This window comes from Bombina bombina, chromosome 1 (assembly GCF_027579735.1).
Source record: "Bombina bombina isolate aBomBom1 chromosome 1, aBomBom1.pri, whole genome shotgun sequence".
NCBI lineage: Eukaryota > Metazoa > Chordata > Amphibia > Anura > Bombinatoridae > Bombina > Bombina bombina.
This window is the reverse complement of record NC_069499.1, coordinates 1,359,009,013-1,359,027,137: the sequence shown is the minus strand read 5'-3', so window position 1 is coordinate 1,359,027,137 and position 18,125 is coordinate 1,359,009,013. Positions and strand designations below refer to the sequence as shown.

At 36.8% G+C, this 18,125-nt stretch overlaps 1 protein-coding gene across 1 annotated transcript in view; it reads left to right on the top strand.

Moving 5' to 3' along the window:
- Window positions 1-18,125, top strand: part of DCST1 (DC-STAMP domain containing 1) — a 136,712-nt gene that overhangs the window by 34,954 nt on the left and 83,633 nt on the right. The window contains exons 4-8 of the mRNA XM_053719665.1: window positions 1,630-1,758; window positions 4,822-4,961; window positions 5,533-5,728; window positions 6,016-6,159; window positions 15,552-15,673. Of these exons, the coding sequence (XP_053575640.1) occupies window positions 1,630-1,758; window positions 4,822-4,961; window positions 5,533-5,728; window positions 6,016-6,159; window positions 15,552-15,673 (731 nt within the window). The remainder of the gene's footprint in view (window positions 1-1,629; window positions 1,759-4,821; window positions 4,962-5,532; window positions 5,729-6,015; window positions 6,160-15,551; window positions 15,674-18,125) is intronic.

The following is an 18,125-nucleotide window of genomic DNA, read 5'->3' as shown; positions in this document are numbered from 1 at the left end:
AAAGAGGAAATGAAGGGGGGCGGATGAACAGACAATACCATTAGGATTATAAACCTTTTTTTAATAAAATATATATACACTTTTAAAAAAATACTTATGTGGTTTTACTTGTAAACTAATATATGTTTTATTGCAACATTCTTATAGTCTGAAATTTACCATCACTTTAACATTCCTGCTTTTTCAAATAAAGATAGCAAGAAAATGAAGAAAAAATGACAATAGGAGTAAATTAGAAAGATGCTTAAAATTGCATGCTCTATATGAATCATGAAAGAAAAATGTTGGGTTACTATCCCTTTAATTGCATATATAACAAGGACAGACAGCTTCAATTTTGCAATAATCAAACATTTTTCTTTGGCTACTTATCTTTTGCGTTCATGAAGGTCTATAAAATTCCTTGAGAAAACCTTCTTTAAAGCCTTTTTTCTAATAAATATTGGTGGTTGAATGAATCCCTATATTACTTAATGTAACACCTTTATTTAACTAATTTAGCTCATATAATATTGCACTTCATGTGATATCCTCGCCTATGGCTCCAATATATTTTTTATAAATCATCTCTCTAAATCTGTCTCTTCTTCATCTTACAAACCCACCTATTACTTCTTACAATCTCTACATAGTATCTTTAGATTACCCTACTTCTCCTTCATGTAATCCACATTTATACAAAAAATCCATACCTTATAACCTGCCCCTATCATGTATACTATAACTCCCTATGTCACTTCCTTTAACTCTTAAAATTGGTATAGATCGCAATCCATATAGCTCCTTCTATTACCCAATGTAATATAGGGCTTCACTTATTAGCAAAAGTAATTTTTTTTAACTAATGTTAAAATAAATTTACCTTTCAACAACCCCTCTTGTTCTATATAGTGCCATGTATTTCTCCATATGACATCTTCCAATAACTCTCCCTTTACCTCATATCATGCTACAATATATGTTGCCCAGTATAGCCAATGCCTATGTTTTTCCCAATGCTAAAAATCACCCCTCCTTTATCCTCCCCATTGCTGTATATAGCAACACATTTTAACTCTCCATAAAATCCTAATAAATCTTCCTGTTGCATCTTATAACATCTCTCTAAAACTTGTGTTTGGATGATGTAATTGATCTCCATTTCTCCCTTACCTTATCTTGTTGCTCCAAGTAATGTATCATTATTATAGATCCTTCTTTTTCTCTGTATAGTATGGTACTCCCTAAGGGCCTAATCTGGCAATATTTCTTAGATACTCTAGCTTAAGAGATGTTTATCTCACTATGAAGAGTTTTGGATGTGTAGGAGAGGCACCTACACTACACAATAATAGTATAAAAAAAGAAAAGCTTTTGTGTGTTTTCTTTCCATTCCAGAGACTTTTTGAGTCCTATAAGTCTTCCCATTACTTCTTTTAACCTATCAATGAGACTTACTGTGATAAATATGCATACTGTATATTGTTAGAGATTGTTTATTATAACAGCGATAAACTCAGTACTCAACTTCTGCAGGGACTCTGGTTTCCTAGACTATTTAAATGGGTTTTATAGTCTGAACATGACAAATTGTTTATATATTATCTTGCAGGTCATTGTCCTTTTCCTTGATTTGTGTCTCCCTTTCAGGTATCTTCGCTTTTGGATGTGCCCTTTTCTCGAACTTCAGATGCTCTATGATTATGACACTGCCTAATATTTTCTGTGAAGAAGGTCATGCTTATCTGCTTGTCTTAGTTATGGGCTCAATTTATGCAGGTAAAAAACACTCTAATCATATTATCATACAGAAAAGAGTGAACATATATTGTCAAAATCATTTCCAAAATAAACAATACACTAATATTAAGGTTTCTGATATCTCATGTACATACATTTGTGTTTAATACAGTGTTTAATAGAGCTATATGCTGATTAAGTTTGCTCAAAATTCACTTAAGTTACAGAAATGTACTGTATACTAAGCTAGAAGCAAATGCAAGTATCCATGCATTTAAAATATTTCATTTTAATGTGTATTTGCTTTAAACAGAGGACCATAGCGAAGGGGGTAAGTAGTGCAGCGATTGGCAGCATTTTAAAATATATACATGTATATGATTATATACATATATATTTATGTGTTAATATGTGCATATACACATATTAATACATAAATATATATGTATATAATCATATACATATTTATTTATATTGCAGTCTATGGGAACACACAGTGTTTTTTTTCTAACACCCCACTTCCACCAACTTTAGACCCCAAAAATTGCCTAGTGCAGTTGTTTTAAAATTTAAAGAAATGCTTTATTTTTTTTAAATAAAAAACTACAATATTTTGAGGGCATTTGAGGCACTTTTATAAAATTAACCAGAGATCTAATCTCTGGTTAATTTTTCGAGCTTGCGGTAGCAATAAGCAGTCACTTGTAATGACTGGTTAATTATTGCACTCCTGCAAACGGGAAAATTTGCCTGTTTGCGGGAGCGCAATAATTTACGCTCCACTTGTAATCTAGCCCAGAGAATGTTTATAACTGTCAGGTTTATCCCTGTTAATTTTATACTTTCCAGTGAGATCCTGCATTCCAGAGATCTTCATTACTTTCTGTGAGATGCAGCTCACATCTCTCTAATACTTCTTGGTTCTGATCCATTTAGACCGAGATTACAAATTGTGCGGTATAGCCGTAGCGTACACACCGCGCAAAATGGGGCCTTGCTGCTATTTCTATACCGCTGGTATTACAAGTCACCCTAAAACTTTCTTTTGTCGGGCAGTATGGTGCGGTAAGCCCCATACCGCACCAAAAAAAGTTTCAATTTTGTGTGCTCGTGCGCATTTTCCCCCGTAGAGATCAATGTAGAAAAAAAAACTAACACCTGCGATTGCAAAATGACTACCGCATTTCCTCATTCCCCATTGAAGTCTATGGAGAAAAGAAAGTTGTTTAAAACCTAATACTCTTACATAAACCCCTAGTCTAATAACCCCTAAACCGCCGTCCCCCTACATCACCAACACTAAATAAAGTTATTAATCCCTAAACCACCATCCCACCACATTGCCAACACTAAATAAAGCTATTAACCTCTAAACCGCCATCCCCCCACATCACCAACACTAAATAAATCTGTTAACCTTTAAACCACTGACCCCCCACATCGCCAACACTAAATAAAGCTATTAACCTTTAAACTGCCAACCCCCCACATCGCGACTAACTAAATTAAACTATTAACCCCTAAACCTAACACCCGTTAACTTTAAATTAAAGTTACAATATAACTACCTTAAAATAAATAAAAACTTACCTTTGAAATAAAAAAAAATAAGCTTAAACTATAAATAAAACTAACATTACTATTTTAAAAAAAATAAAAGATATCAAAAATAAAAAACCTAAATTACAAATTTAAAACTCCTAACACTACGGAAAAAAAAACTAACAGTACAAAAAATAACCAAATCTAAAATTAAACAAAATAACAAAACCTAGCATTACACAAAATAAACTCTAACATTACGAAAAATAACAAAATCTAAGATTACAGAAAATAATAAACGAAATTATCCAAAATAAAAAATCAAACCTAATCTAATACCCCTATAAAAACAAAAAGTCACCCCAAAATAAAAACACCCCCTAATCTAACACTAAACTACAGATAGCCCTTAAAAGGCATTTTGTAGGGCATTGCCCTACGTTTAACAGCTTTTTAACTTAAAATAAAAATACTAAGTCCCCCCTAACAGTACAACCTCCCACCCACCCAACCCACCATAATAAAAAAGACCTAACTATAAAAAAAACCTAAGCTACTCATTGCCCCTAAAGGGGCATTTGTATTGGCATTGACCTTAAAAGGGCAATCAGCCCTTTTACTTCCCATTAAAAAAAAAACACTAAAAAATAAACTTGTCTGCTTCATTTGCAAAACCATGCCAAATGTACCCATTCCTTAGCAGTGGTATTGCAAACCAAATGTCCTATTATATTAAAAATAGCAATATTGTATTAAAGTGACAGTCAAGTGAAAATTAAACTTTTTTGATTCAGGGCATACAATTTTAAACAACTTTCCAAAATAATTTTATCATCAAATTTGCTTTGTTCTATTGGTATTCTTGGTTGAAAGCTAATCCTAGGTAGGCTCATATCCTTATTTCTAAGCCCTTGAAGGCCGCCTCTTATCTGAATGTATTTTGCCGGTTTAACAGCTAGAGGGCGTTAGTTCATGTGTGCCATATAGATAACATTGTGCTCACACCCATGGAGTTATTTATGAGTCTGCATTGATTGGCTAAAATGCAAGTCTGTCAAAAGATCTGAGATAAGGAGGCAGTCTGCAGAGGCTTAGATACAAGGTAATCACAGAGGTAAAAAGTATATTTATATAACAGTGTTAGTTATGCAAAACTGGGGAATGGGTAATAAAGAGATTATCTATCTTTTTTAAACAATAACATTTTTTGTCTTTACTGTCCCTTTATCTGTTACCCCCCTCTGCAATCGACCTTTATCCTTATGTTTCTCCGTTACTCACCTGCTGCTTATGATCTGCTAACTCTTCTTGCAAGTCATGCACAACAGTGTTTCACACAACTAAATATATACTCACCTACCCATATGTTGCACCATCTGTACACACGGTCCTTGTATATACCTGTCAATACCCACCAACATAACCAAGTCTAAAATCAGAACAAATGTTTTGGCTCTGAAGGCTGCATATGCACATGGCACATTTCCCTTCACTGTAATACGTATTTAAATTTGTACACTCTGTGCTCAACTTGTCTAAATTAGTTTGTTACATTCTCAGGACCCATCACTAACCTGGAAAAGAATGTTGAGGAAGTAATACGATCAATTGGTTGTTCAGTTGAGTTACAAATCAACCACACCAAGCTGATGTGGAAAATACTGATCAATCCTATAAAGAAGATTGCGGAGGACCTTGTGGTAAGGAAAATGTTAATAGTAAATGTGAATAAATTAAATTGAAAGCTGTGTTTAATTTCTTTTTACTTTGCTTTTTTTGTATTTTTAAATGGTATCAATGTGTATTTAATGTAACTAAAGTGTAAAGTGGTTTCACGAATCAGAAAGACCATGCAATGTTAAAAACTTTTTCTTCCATTAAATTATGCACACTTTATGAGGCACCAACTCCTACTGAGCGTGTGCAAGAATTCACAGTATACGAGTCAGTGATTGGCTGATGGCTGTCACATGATACAGGGGGTAGGGAAATTGAAGGATTTAAAATGTGTTTAAAAAAATCTACTGCTCATTTGAAATTCAGAGTAAGTGCTTTTGCATTGTCTTTTAATTATGTATTTGTTGATTACGCAATTCTACTGTGTTAAGTGGTCCTTTAACTAGTACCATGCAATGAGAAACCTCCTAGTAGTATTGTAATTAAATGTAGGATACATAATTCAAAACTATGACTAGCTAATGTATACCATGCCTAACTGTTATAATTAATAATATACAGTTTAACTAGTACAATAATTGTCACTTATCTCAGTCTGCAGGTAAGGAAATTAAAAATGACACCTCTGTTTTGAACTTGGCTTTGGAGGAGATGAATGATGAGTTGAATAACATGGATGGAATGGATAAAAAGGAATATAAGAAGAGGCTGAAATTAGAAAAAACAGAAAACAACACAATGTGGTCCATCCAGAATAAGTTTAACCTAAAGACCGTGCTACGTTGTGAGTGTGAGTATCAAAACCTTTAGGTTTTTACTCCATAGGTTCCTCAGATGTTTCTATACCTTAGCACTGCTTGCATTGTGTGCACACTTCGTTAGAACCTTAATTCTATATCTAAAATGCCAATGGAAGAAAAATAATTGATATGTATATACTATCTCAAAAACACGGGCCAAACAAAGAGCTAAGTGAGTGCTAGGATGAGAAGCATCTTGTAGAGAAGTATCTAAGTACACTAAGGAGATTAGTTGACATTGAATGATAATACGTTTATGTTTCCCCTCTCTTTGCAGACATTGCTGAAAAAGGCATTGAGAAATGTAAAGACTGGTTTGACCAAAAGCATGATGAGTGCATGTCAACTATTGCAGTGCCACTTATCAACTTTCTGCTCTGCTTGCCCATGAAGTTTAAAGTATTCTGTTTCATCCTACGCTGTAAGTAGCCAGATGATAAGTGGGTCTAATATGCTGCAGGGAGGTACCTACATTATTAAAATGAAAAAAAAAAATATGTACAGGACTGGACATTTCCACCAGTGTTTAGACAAGTAAGAAATTGCATTTTTAACATTGAGTGAACTAGTCATTTTTTTTCTCTTTGGAACAGTAATTTTTCCCACTAATTAGGAAATCAATCCATATATATTTATGTATATTTGTATATATATATATATATATATATAAAAAAAAATATATATAAATATATATAGAGTATATATATATATATATATATATATATATATATAGTAACAAGGGAGAGCACTCTCACTCAGTATATCAACTGCCAGGGTGCTAGTGTAATTAAATATAGCTGAACACAAAACTGGCACTCGCTGGTCTTTTCAAAAGATCTTTTACTGTGAAAGTAGTGACGTTTTGGGGACAAAGTATCCCCTTCCTCTGAGGAAGGGGATACTTTGTCCCTGAAAGGTCACTACTTTCACAGTAAAAGATTTTTCGGAAAGACCATACAGTATAACTAAATATATATATATATATATATATATATATATATATATATATATATATATATATATATATATATATATATATATATATATATATACATACAGCCTTCAATTTATGCCAGGGTTAGGTTCCGTAAGCAATGGTTGTAAATAGAAACCGTTTTAAATTGAAACATAGTTTATAATGTAAGTCAATGGGAAGTGAGGGAGTTAGGTTCCAGGCCCCTTTCAAAATTGACATAAGTAGCACCTAATGCATTATTTTTAAAGCTTTGAAATGAAGACTATAAATGCTAAACAGCATTATAAACAGTATAAAATAATCACACAACACAGTATGTATCATCAAACTAAGTTTAATGAACAAAAGCATTTTTCTGCAAACAAAGCAGTAAGGTCTCTGCATTGACAACAGTAGCATTATATTCATTGAAGTCTAGACTGATTTATAGGCACCCTGACCTCCTAGTCTTCAAGCAGCTGGGCAGGAAGATGAAAGTGAAGTTTCCCTTTATCACGGCTGCTAGATTCATAGCTCAGGTCCAGTGGCGTGTTTAGGTTTTGTGGTGCCTGAGGCACTTAAAATTCTGCTGAACCTCCCCCCCCCCCCCTAGGATTTTCAGCCATATTTTATTGACTTTTTTTAAGAAATGTTCACCAGGACTTGGATGTGTGTATGTATGTATATATATATATATATATATATATATATATATATATATACAGGGTTTGAAAATGTTGCCCAAGAGCTAGTTTTGCAAGGCAATAAATCCACTGCAAGAAAAAAATCTAATCAATAAGATAAAATGTAATGAAACAGGGATGTGTCTGATAGAGAGCTGCTCACTTGGGCATCACAGGGACAGACTGCTTCAAGCTGCCTATCGGTATATGAGGTGTGAAGACTTTTTTTTATTTAAAATTGGCAAGTATCTCTGCAGATCTCTTATGTAAGTTTAAAGCATATACATTCTCAGGTTTCTTGTTCTTACAATGTATCTGCTGAGATACTACTTTGCCAGTACGGCTGCGTGCAGATGCTGAACTCTTCATTAGCCTACTCTGGATTTATTACTTAACTGCCGGGAACATGAATTTCAACCCCACCAGCTATACAGAGCACTGAGCAGAGGAGACTAGGGGCTTATGGGAGACAGGTAGCTCTTGGAACAATAATCCATTTGAGTTGCGATATAAGCCTTAATTTCCTTTAATGAAACAGGGATGTGTCTGATTGAGAGCTGCTCACTTGGGCATCCCAGAGACAGATTGCTTCAAACTCCGTTGTCTTGGGCTGATGTACTTATCACTGCAACCATTTCAAGCACAGCTGGCTGAAATCAACTTCCTTAGTCATAGCGTGGAGCATAGACCTTGCAAAGCAGCAGTAAGCTCCGGACTCACTGCAGCTTTGCGAGGTCTACGCTCCACACTATCACTAAGGAAGTGAATGGCAGCTGTGCTTAAAATGCTTGCAGTTATAAGTACATCAGCCCAACTTAGGCAACAGAGATTGAAGCAATCTGTCCCTGGGGTGCCCAAGTGAGCAGCTCTCAATCAGACACATCCCTGTTTCATTAAAGGAAAAAGAGAGAGAAAAGAGTTGATAAGCACTTGTTGCTGAGGTAGTCAATCAGTTAATTTCATACTTCTGATCCGTATCGGAGCTTTGTTACAAAGGTACGCTGACCTTCTGCTTCAGTCCAATCAGGCTAGCTACAAAGCAAAGCAGCTGCCACATGCTAACAGCGGCCACTCTAATCCCCACACCCCCGGCTCTTCCTGTCTTTACAGAAGCCCGCCCGCAATAGTTACAGCCTGTGTGCGGGAAAATCAGGAACAACACGATTAAGTCTTGACTTATAAAAAATAAAGTTATTTTGCACACCACTTCTATATATAAAATAACAGGACATTTTTCTAAGTGGTCCGTAGAAAAATAAAAATCGTCCGGCCAAGTGCCGCACCCCAAAATTTGCCACTCTAGGCACTGGCCTTGTTGGTTTATGCATTTATACACCCCTACTCAGGTCTGTTTACACTGATTAATTTCAGCCTGCTAGTGCTTGTATTTCTTTGCTGTAACACAAGCTGACAGCTCAACCTACTGGCCTGGCCTTATTTTAATCAATACACTGCTTCTCAGTAGTGGTCACATGACTGAAAAAAAGTGTGTTATTCTGAAACAGCACAAATTGAACTGGCCCAAAACAAGCGCCACCTGAACACATTTTATTTTTTAGGTGGTAAGAGTCCACAAGTCCATTACTTATGGGATTTAACTCCTGGCTACTAGGAGTAGCCAAAGATTCCCAAAACCCCAAGAGCATTCCATCCCACCTCACTGGTTAACCAGTCTAATCTGTGCCTCCCAGGAGGTGGGTGAAGAATTAAGGTGCTCCAGATTCTTCGTTGAGGTCTATTTTTCTCTCAGAGAGCTGCTACAGAAAAACAGGGCATATTGAAGTATAAGGTTGTGACACAATCTAGGATTTAGTCACATACCTGTCACAGGTTTTGTGGGGACTGGTCCCTTAGCCTCCTCCTGTTTGGTTGTAAAGAAACTCCTTAAAATGTAGAATAGGTGCAATTCAGGTAAGTACTATGTCACTATTTGTACTCAACATAGCCCACAGGCTATTAGCAGGTACACTTTGACATTGTACATCATAGCCAGGGGACATGGTTTAGACAGTTTACACCACTCATGAATTTTATCTATGGGACTTTGTATACATGGAGACAAGTGATAGACTATATAGCTTATGGAAGATATTTTATTCATGAAATTGTGTTTTTTAATTTGTGCTTTAACTTTTCCCCTCAACAATCACTGTGTTATACTTTCTTCTATACCAGGTATGTTTTACAATATGAGCCCTCTAGCTAGATAAAATACATATAGCTTTTTGTGCTGTTAACTAATCACTCCTCTATATACAGCTGGGTCGTTTACTCTATGGGGTCGATTTATGAAGTAGCGGATGCTGCTTCTGTCCCACTCCACTTCAGGTCCGCCAGAAGCGGAAGTTAAGAAGCAGCGGTCCTAAGACCACTGCTCCTTAACTCGTCTGCCACCTCTGAGGTGGCGGACCCCAATCAGCACGATCGGGTTGATTGACACCCCTTGCTAGCGGCCGATTGTCCGCAAATCTGTAGGGGCGGCATTGCCCCAGCAGTTCACCAGAACTGCCGGTGCAATGATAAATGCCGGCAGCGTATGCTGTCGGCATTTATTGATGTGCGGCGGACATGATACGATACAGCGTATCATGTCCATCCGCACCTTAATAAATTGACCCCTATATATCAGTAATGTGGGTACTCAATATGGTGCCCCATGACTGCTGTTAAATAGGGAAATATATTTTGCAACCCCAATTTTTTGCACTACATATGACATGCATGCAGATTGCTATACTATTTTCCTTATAGATATAGATAAACAGCAGTTTAAAACCCTATCCTGCATTTAGCACAGTAGATTGTTTCACCTCTAATAGACCATGTTAGACTGTTACTTAAGTTTATATTAAAAGTAAAAAATGAGGCTTGTCAGTTCAGTTGAGACCCAAAAGTGGTCTCTTAGGTCGGACACAACCCCCTGTACCATGAAAAGTGACCTCCTGAGTCAATTTGGAGGTGTACAGAGCATTAGGCAGACTATATATATTCTTTGCCCTTGGTTTTCCCTTAGAAGTATGGATTGCGTTTTTCAATTATTTTGCAATATGATTTTTGTATTTCATTGTTGTTGTGTTCTATGGAATTCATATAACATGTATGCCTTTTTTCAAAACTCAAATAAAAAAATAAAAAATAAACTGTTAATAGCAGTTTACACTATTGCTGGAATTCAGCTTTAGGCGCTCTTTTAATAGTTGCAATATAAAGTAAATATAAAGTAAAGGGTAGGAGGGGAAAATATTTTCAGTTGTGGATATGCCTATATGTTGAAATTTTCTTTTGGGTCTTTGCTCCTGCAGTGAATGTTGAAGGTAGGATCCAATGGGTCTCAACACTCAGGTCTTATATGTGTGGAAACACTACTTCTTTGCTCGCCGCTCTTGCCTCCACTTCTGGCGGAAATGCTGTATATTAGTCAATCCTGGAGCACAACAAGCTGCCCCAGAGCATAACCCACTGTAGCCAAGGATGAATCCACAGCCACAGGTGTCATCGCGTCATCCATGTTGTTGTTGAGGTAAGTATTTGCTGTTCCCTTCCTACACCTAACACCTCTGGAACAACTGCTACAGCAAATGGCACCTTTTCTTGGTGCAAATTTCATCTGGATAGCAGACCCAGGCAAATAGGTCAATCTGCCTACAGGGGTTTCCTTATGCCAGCTTAGATTCAACCCAATGGGCTTCTCCTCCTGGCCAAGGATAAGGTGTATCAGTGGGGATGTTTAGATGCCTGATTCCCTCGAGCGTTGGACTAGTGCGCCATACGTCTAGCTCCTCCCACCAGAAAACCCCAGGCTCAAGCTTTTTTCAATGTTTTCGAGATCTAGAACTCATGGGAGTGATTTGTCCTGTTCCTTTGGAGGAGCAAGGCCAAGGGTTTTCTCCAACCTTTTATTGTTCCAAAAAAAAGGGAACATTAATACCTCTTCTGAATTACAACCTTTAAAATGGAAATAGAACTATTCTCCTCCTTGTTAAATAGTAGCAATTCTTGTCTATCATAGATTTGAAGGATGCATACCCTCATATCCCAATTCACAAAGAGCATTTCTAGTTCCTCAGATTTGCTTATCTGGACAAACATTTTCAGTTTGTAGCTCTACCTTTTGGTCTGGCTACTGTTCCCAGAATTTTCACAAAGGTTCTGGGAACCCTTTTTATCTGTAATCAGAGCTCAGGGTATATTGGTGGTTCCATACCTAAAGTTTAAACAATGTCTTGGTTTAGGCCCATCTTTACCTTTAGCAATTTCTCATACCAACAATCTTTTGTTGTTTCTTCAACAACATGGTTGGAGAATCAATGTTCCAAAGAGCTACCTGTCTCCACAGACAAGGGTGTCCTTTCTGGGAGTAGTCATAGACTTAATTTCAATGAGACTTTCATTAACAGATCAGAAATTAAAGTTGATATCAACTTGTGCCAAGCTTCAGTCTTCTCTTAATCTTTTGGTAGCTCTCTGTATGGAAATGCTAGGCCTCCTGACCGTGGCATCAAATGCCATTCTATTTGCTCAGTTTCACATGACACCTCTTTAACTTTACATGTTGAGTCAAAGGTGCAAGGACTATAATCAACTATCTCAAAGAAACTGGATCCTATAATGAGGTGTTCTCTTTCTTGGTGGACAAACCACCAGTCCATTTCTCTGGGGGCATCCTTCCTTCGCCCATTATGGAAGTCACCACAGATGTGATTCTTTCAGGTTGGGGCACAGTATGGGGTTCCAGGAGAATGCAGGAAGTTTGGTTACCTCAGGAAGAGTCTCATCTTCGATTTCAATTGGATAATGTCACAGCTGTGGCATATATAATATCATCAAGGAGGAACTCGTAGTTCTCTAACATCAGATGCCATTCCATTTGCCCAGTCAGTTACACATGAGACCTCTTCAACTTTGCATGTTGAGTCAATGGTGCAAAGAGTGAAACCAGTTATTAAACTGATTTCTCCTCCTTGGAACCTTAGCTTGGTTTTACTAGTCTTGCATGTTTCACCATTTGAACCTATGCATTCTATTGACATTCAGCTTCTGTCTGGTAAAGCTGTGTTTCTCCTAACAATTTCTTCTGCTAGAAGAGTATCTGAATTATCTGCACTTTCTTATGACCCATCTTTATCTAGTTTTCTGCCAAGATAAGGCAGTTTTAAGAACTGTTTAATTTTTTACCAAAGGTAGTTTCCTCAGACAACTTCAATAGTGAAATTGTGGTTCCTTCTCTTTGTCCCAATCCTTAGAATTGTAAGGAAAGACTTTAGCATAATTTGGATGTGGTTTGAGTGTTATCGTTTTATCTTCAGGCTACTAAGGATTTTAGGCAATCTTCTACTCTGTTTATTAATTTCTCAGTTCCACTGAAGAATCAGAAGGTGTCAGACATTACTTTTGCTTCATTGTTAAACTTTTCAATGCACAAGGCTTACTTGGTGGCAGGAAAGTCTCCCCCAAAGCGTATAGCTGCTCAGTCTAACAGATCAGTTTCTACTTCCTGGGCTTTTAACAAAGATGCTTCAGTAGAACAAATTTGCAAGGTGGCAACATGGTCATCCCTACATACCTTTATTAAATTCTATTATTTTAATGTTTTTGCTTTTTCCGAAGGAAAGTCCTTCAGGCAGCAGTGTCTGGAAATTAGGTGCCTGCCTTTTTTGAGTGTTAGTTTCCCTGAGGTAATGGACTTGTGAACTCTCCCCACCTTAAGAAAGAAAACAAAATTTATGCTTACCTGATAAATTCATTTATTTTGAGGTGGTGAGAGTCCACCAGACCCACCCTATTTATTAGTGTTTTTTCTAGTGGCAGTTCTAGTTTTGTATCTCATTTCCCTGTTCTGTCCCTTCCTACCTTTCTTTTTCTCCTTCTATATGTAAGACTAGCTAATCAGTGAGGTGGGAGGGATGGAATGCTCCTCCTAGTGTCCAGGATTTAAATCCCAGAAGTAATAGACTTGTGGACTCTCAACAACTGGAAAGAAATGAATTTATCAGGTAAGCATAAATTTTGTTTTATATAGCTGTGTGTATATATATATATATATATATATATATATATATATATACTGTAGTTATATATATATATATATGTATATATATATATATATATATATATATATACACTAAATACAGATTCTCAACACTATGATTAAAGGGACATGTACGTGTAGAATTAAACAATAATAAAAAAAAACTTTTTAATTTATTTTTATTTTCAAATTTAGATTGTTCTTTTGGTATCTTCTGTTAAAAATCAGTTAGGTAGGCATATGAGCATGTGTGTGTCTGGAGCACTATAGGGGAGCAGTATGCAATAAGGCTTTAAACAATGCTATGGGCGAGATTATGTAATTACCGCTCCCGCTTGCATGATAACACCACTCGACTTCTCCTCTTTGCACGAGTCGGTAGCGCTTGTATTACAAGTTGAAAGTAAATTGTTATCGCTTGAGCTTAAATGGAGAGAAAAGTGGAAAAAACCCAACACCCATACTCGCGTGCAAACCCGAATCGCCATAAGACCCCTACTTTAATAACCCCTAAACTGCCACATAGCCCACCACAAAGTCTCCACTACACTATAACCCCTAAACTGACACCCCCAAATAGCAAAGTAACCTACACTATTGACCCCTAATCCACCACCCCTACTTTGCAAAGTAACCTACACTATTAACCCCTAAACCACCCCCCACATCTCAAAGTAACCTAGACTATTTACCCCTAAACTGCCACAACACAACCCCCACCCCAAAGTAACCCACTAACATCTAAACCCCCTAATCTAACACCCCCTAAGTTGCCCAAAATTGAAAAATCTTACCTTTAAAAAAAAAACACAAAAAAAACCCCAACTAACCTTTGGGTTTCATATATCTTTAAAAGGGAATTTAGCTCTTTTGCTGAGCAGAAAAAAACAAAACAAAATAATGTTCAAACTCAAATCAGCCAATAAAAAAAGCTTTCATTCTAAAAAGTTTGAACAGTAAATGCAATTGCGTACGAGCGATCGCATTTACTTTCAGCTTGTAATACGAGCGCACATTAACGCACAATGCTACCCATAGAAAATTTGGGGAGTGTAAATTACTGCAAGTTTGCTCAAAACTAATTTGTGCCACTTGCAATATGGATTTGAGCCTATGGGACCGCTGCTCCCTAATTCGTCCCCTGCCTCTGAGGCTGTGGACATCAATCCGCTTGATCACATACGTTCTGGTTGATTGACACCCCTGCTAGCGTCCGATTGGCCGCGAATCTGTAGGGGGCAGCATTGCACAAGCAGTTCACCAGAACTGCTTGTGCAATGTTAAATGCCAACAGTGTATGCTGTCTGCATTCAGTGATGTCTGGCAGACATGATACGCTACATTGTATCATGTCTGCCAGACATTGATATATTGGCCCCTATATGTTTGCAAGAACAACAGATGGCAGCAAAGAATACCATGAAAACAAAGACATTTGATAAAATAAATCATTTGGAAACCTCTTAAAAATGGTATGAGCTATCTGAATCATGAATTAAACATTATGGGGACGATTTATTAAATTGCGGACAGACTGCTTGTGCAATGCCGCCCCCTGCAGATTCGTGGCCAATCGGCCGCTAGCAGGGGTGTCAATCAGCTCAATCGTATAGGATTGAGCGGATTGATGTCCGCAGCCTCAGAGCAGGCGGACAAGTTATGGAGCAGCGGTCTTTATACCCCTGCCTAAAGGCTCTCGCGGAAAGAGGGGCATCAAGCTCCATTTGGAGCTTAATAATTCGACCCCCATGAGTTCATATTCCTTTAAGTAGATTAAATTGTATTTGTTGTTTCTGTATAAGACCAGCTATATACGTTTTACTTTTTTCCTCTTGAACCAAGTTTGAATTTTCATATGATACTATCATTTACAGCTTTGTGTTGTGTTTACTTGACCTTACTTGATCCATTGTTTATATTTTAAAGCTTAGTTGTTTGAGCTCCCTAGTTCCTATATTTTGACTGTCACCTATATATATTTATACATGTACCCATATATACTTTTTACATACATCATTTCACTTGACAAGAGGATTTACTATCACAATGGGTATCTGTACATGGATAGTCTTAACTGTACTTAATTGTTGATACCCATGAGGCATCTCGTGCTTAGTAGATAAGGAAAATCTTTTTTTTTATTTCAGTGAGCACAAAATGGTGTCAAGACAACGTGCCAGTAGATTCTAACTTTGGACTACTGTACGACACGGTTAATAAAACCATATATAAAATGCACAAAGGATTCAAGAGTGAAATAACTGTTAAGGTATTGTACAAATTACCTTTTTGTCACTTCCTAACAATTGCAAAACCATTTTTAATTTCTAAACTTTAAAGTTATATTTACAACTGCCTTGTAAATCATTTCATTTTTAATGGTTGTTTCTGTAATAAATTCTGCCGTTTTTTTCCCCCCTCTCTTCCTTTACGTACAACCCCCATTCCGAATAAGTTGGGATGGTATGGAAAATGCAAAAAAACAAACAAAAAGAGTCATTTGAAAATTAAATTCAGCTAGTACTATATTAAAAACACATTCACCTAGATTACGAGTTTTGAGCGCTATAGGGAAAGTAAAGAACTCAACAAAAGTTGCGTTATTTAACCCCCTATAGCGCTGCCATTAAAAGTTTTTTTTTTAAACGGCTTGTGCGTGCGATATGGAGATTTTGAGCTCCATACCACACCAAAAACAGGCGGTGTTTTGACATGCTTGTGCACACTTTCCCCAAAGACATCAATGGCGAGAGCCGGCAAAAAAAAAGTCTAACACCTGCGATTGTGGAAACAAAAGTTCCATGATGTCTATGGGGAAAATAAAAATACAGTTTAAACCTAACACCCTAACATAAACCCTGAGTCTAAACACCCCTAATCTGCTGCCCCCGGCATCGCTGATGCCTGTCTACAGTTATTAACCCCTAATCTGCTGCTCCTGATATCGCCGCCACCTAACCCCTAATCTGGCGCTCCTGATATCGCCCGCCACTATACTAAAGTTGTTAACCCCTATTTCCCTGCACCCCAACATCGTCGCAACTTTATTAAAGTTATTAAACCCTTTTCCGCCGCTCCCCAACATCGCCGCAACTAAATAAAGGTATTAACCCCTAAACCCACATCACTACTACTAAATAAACCTATTAACCCCTAAACCGCCAGCACCCCACATCGCAACAACCTAAATTAAAATATATTAACCCCTAAACCTAACGTAATCCTAACCCTAACCCTAACACACCCTAACTTTAACATAATGAAATTAGATCTAAATTAAATTTATAATTATTAACTAAATAATATTTATTTAAAACTAAATACTTACCTGTAAAATAAAACCTAAGCTAGCTACAATATAACTAATAGTTATATTGTAGCTAGCTTAGGTTTTATTTTTATTTCACAAGTTTGTATTTATTTTAACTAGGTAGACTAGTTAGTAAATAGTTATTAACTATTTACTCTACCTAGCTAAAATAAAGACAAACTTACCTGTGAAATAAAACCTAACCTGCCTTACACTAAAACCTAACATTACAAAAAATAAAAAAAACCTACCATTACAAAAAATAAAAAAACCTACCATTACAAAAAACAAACAAAACAAAATTATCCAAAAAAATAAAGATTATTCCTATTCTAAAAAAACAGCCCAAAATAAAAAAAAGCCTAATCTAGAATAAACTACCAAGGGCCCTTAAAAGGGCATTTTGGGGGGCCCTTAAAAGGGCCTTTTGTAGGGCATTGCCCTGAGTTAAACAGCTCTTTTGCTAAAAAACAAAATACAAACACCCCCTAACACTATACAAACCTCCACCCCCCAAGCTACCAAGGGCCCTTAAAAGGGCCTTTTGTAGGGCATTGCCCTAAGTTAAACAGCTCTTTTGCTAAAAAAAAAAAAAAAGCACCCCCTAAAAATATACATTGCATAAAATAACAAACAAATTATCAAAAATAAAAAAAATATTCCTATTCTAATACCCATAAAAAACACCCCAAAATAAATAACCTAGCTCTCATCCTATTGGCTGATTTGAACAGCCAATAGGATTTGAGTAGCTCTTATTTGAAGAATCAAATCAGCCAATAGGAATTCAAGGGACGCCATCTTTAATCGTGTACCTTGAATTCACTATTCAGTGTACGGCAGCGATCGTACAAAGAGGATCCTCCATGCTCCATGGCTCCGCGGTTGCCGGTCTTCAGCTCCACTCTGTGCCGGATGTTCCTGGAAGAAGAAAGAAGAGGCCACCGCTTGGAAGAAGACTTCACCACCTGGAACAGGACCTTCTCCGCCGGACTTCAGGAACGGTGAGTACCAACCTGGGGGTTAGACTTAGGTTTTTTTTAAGGTTTTTTAGGGGGGGTTTGTTTTATTTAGATTAGGGATGGGCAGTGCCAAAACAAATGCCCTTTTCAGGGCAATGGGTAGTTTAGTTTTTTTAGTGTTAGGTTCCTTTATTTTGGGGGGTTTGGTGGATGGGGGGGTTTACTGTTAGGGGGACTTAAACTTTTTTTCTGTAAAAGAGCTATTTATTTTAGGCTAATTCCCTGCAAAAAGCCCTTAGGGCTGTTTTTATTTTGGATTGTTTTTTTCCATAGGGATTAGGTTTAATTTTGTAAACTTTGGTATTTTTTTTTTTATTTTCTGTAATACTAGATATTCTTATTTTCTGTAATTTAGGTTTAAACTTAGGTTTAATGTTTTTAATTTTTAG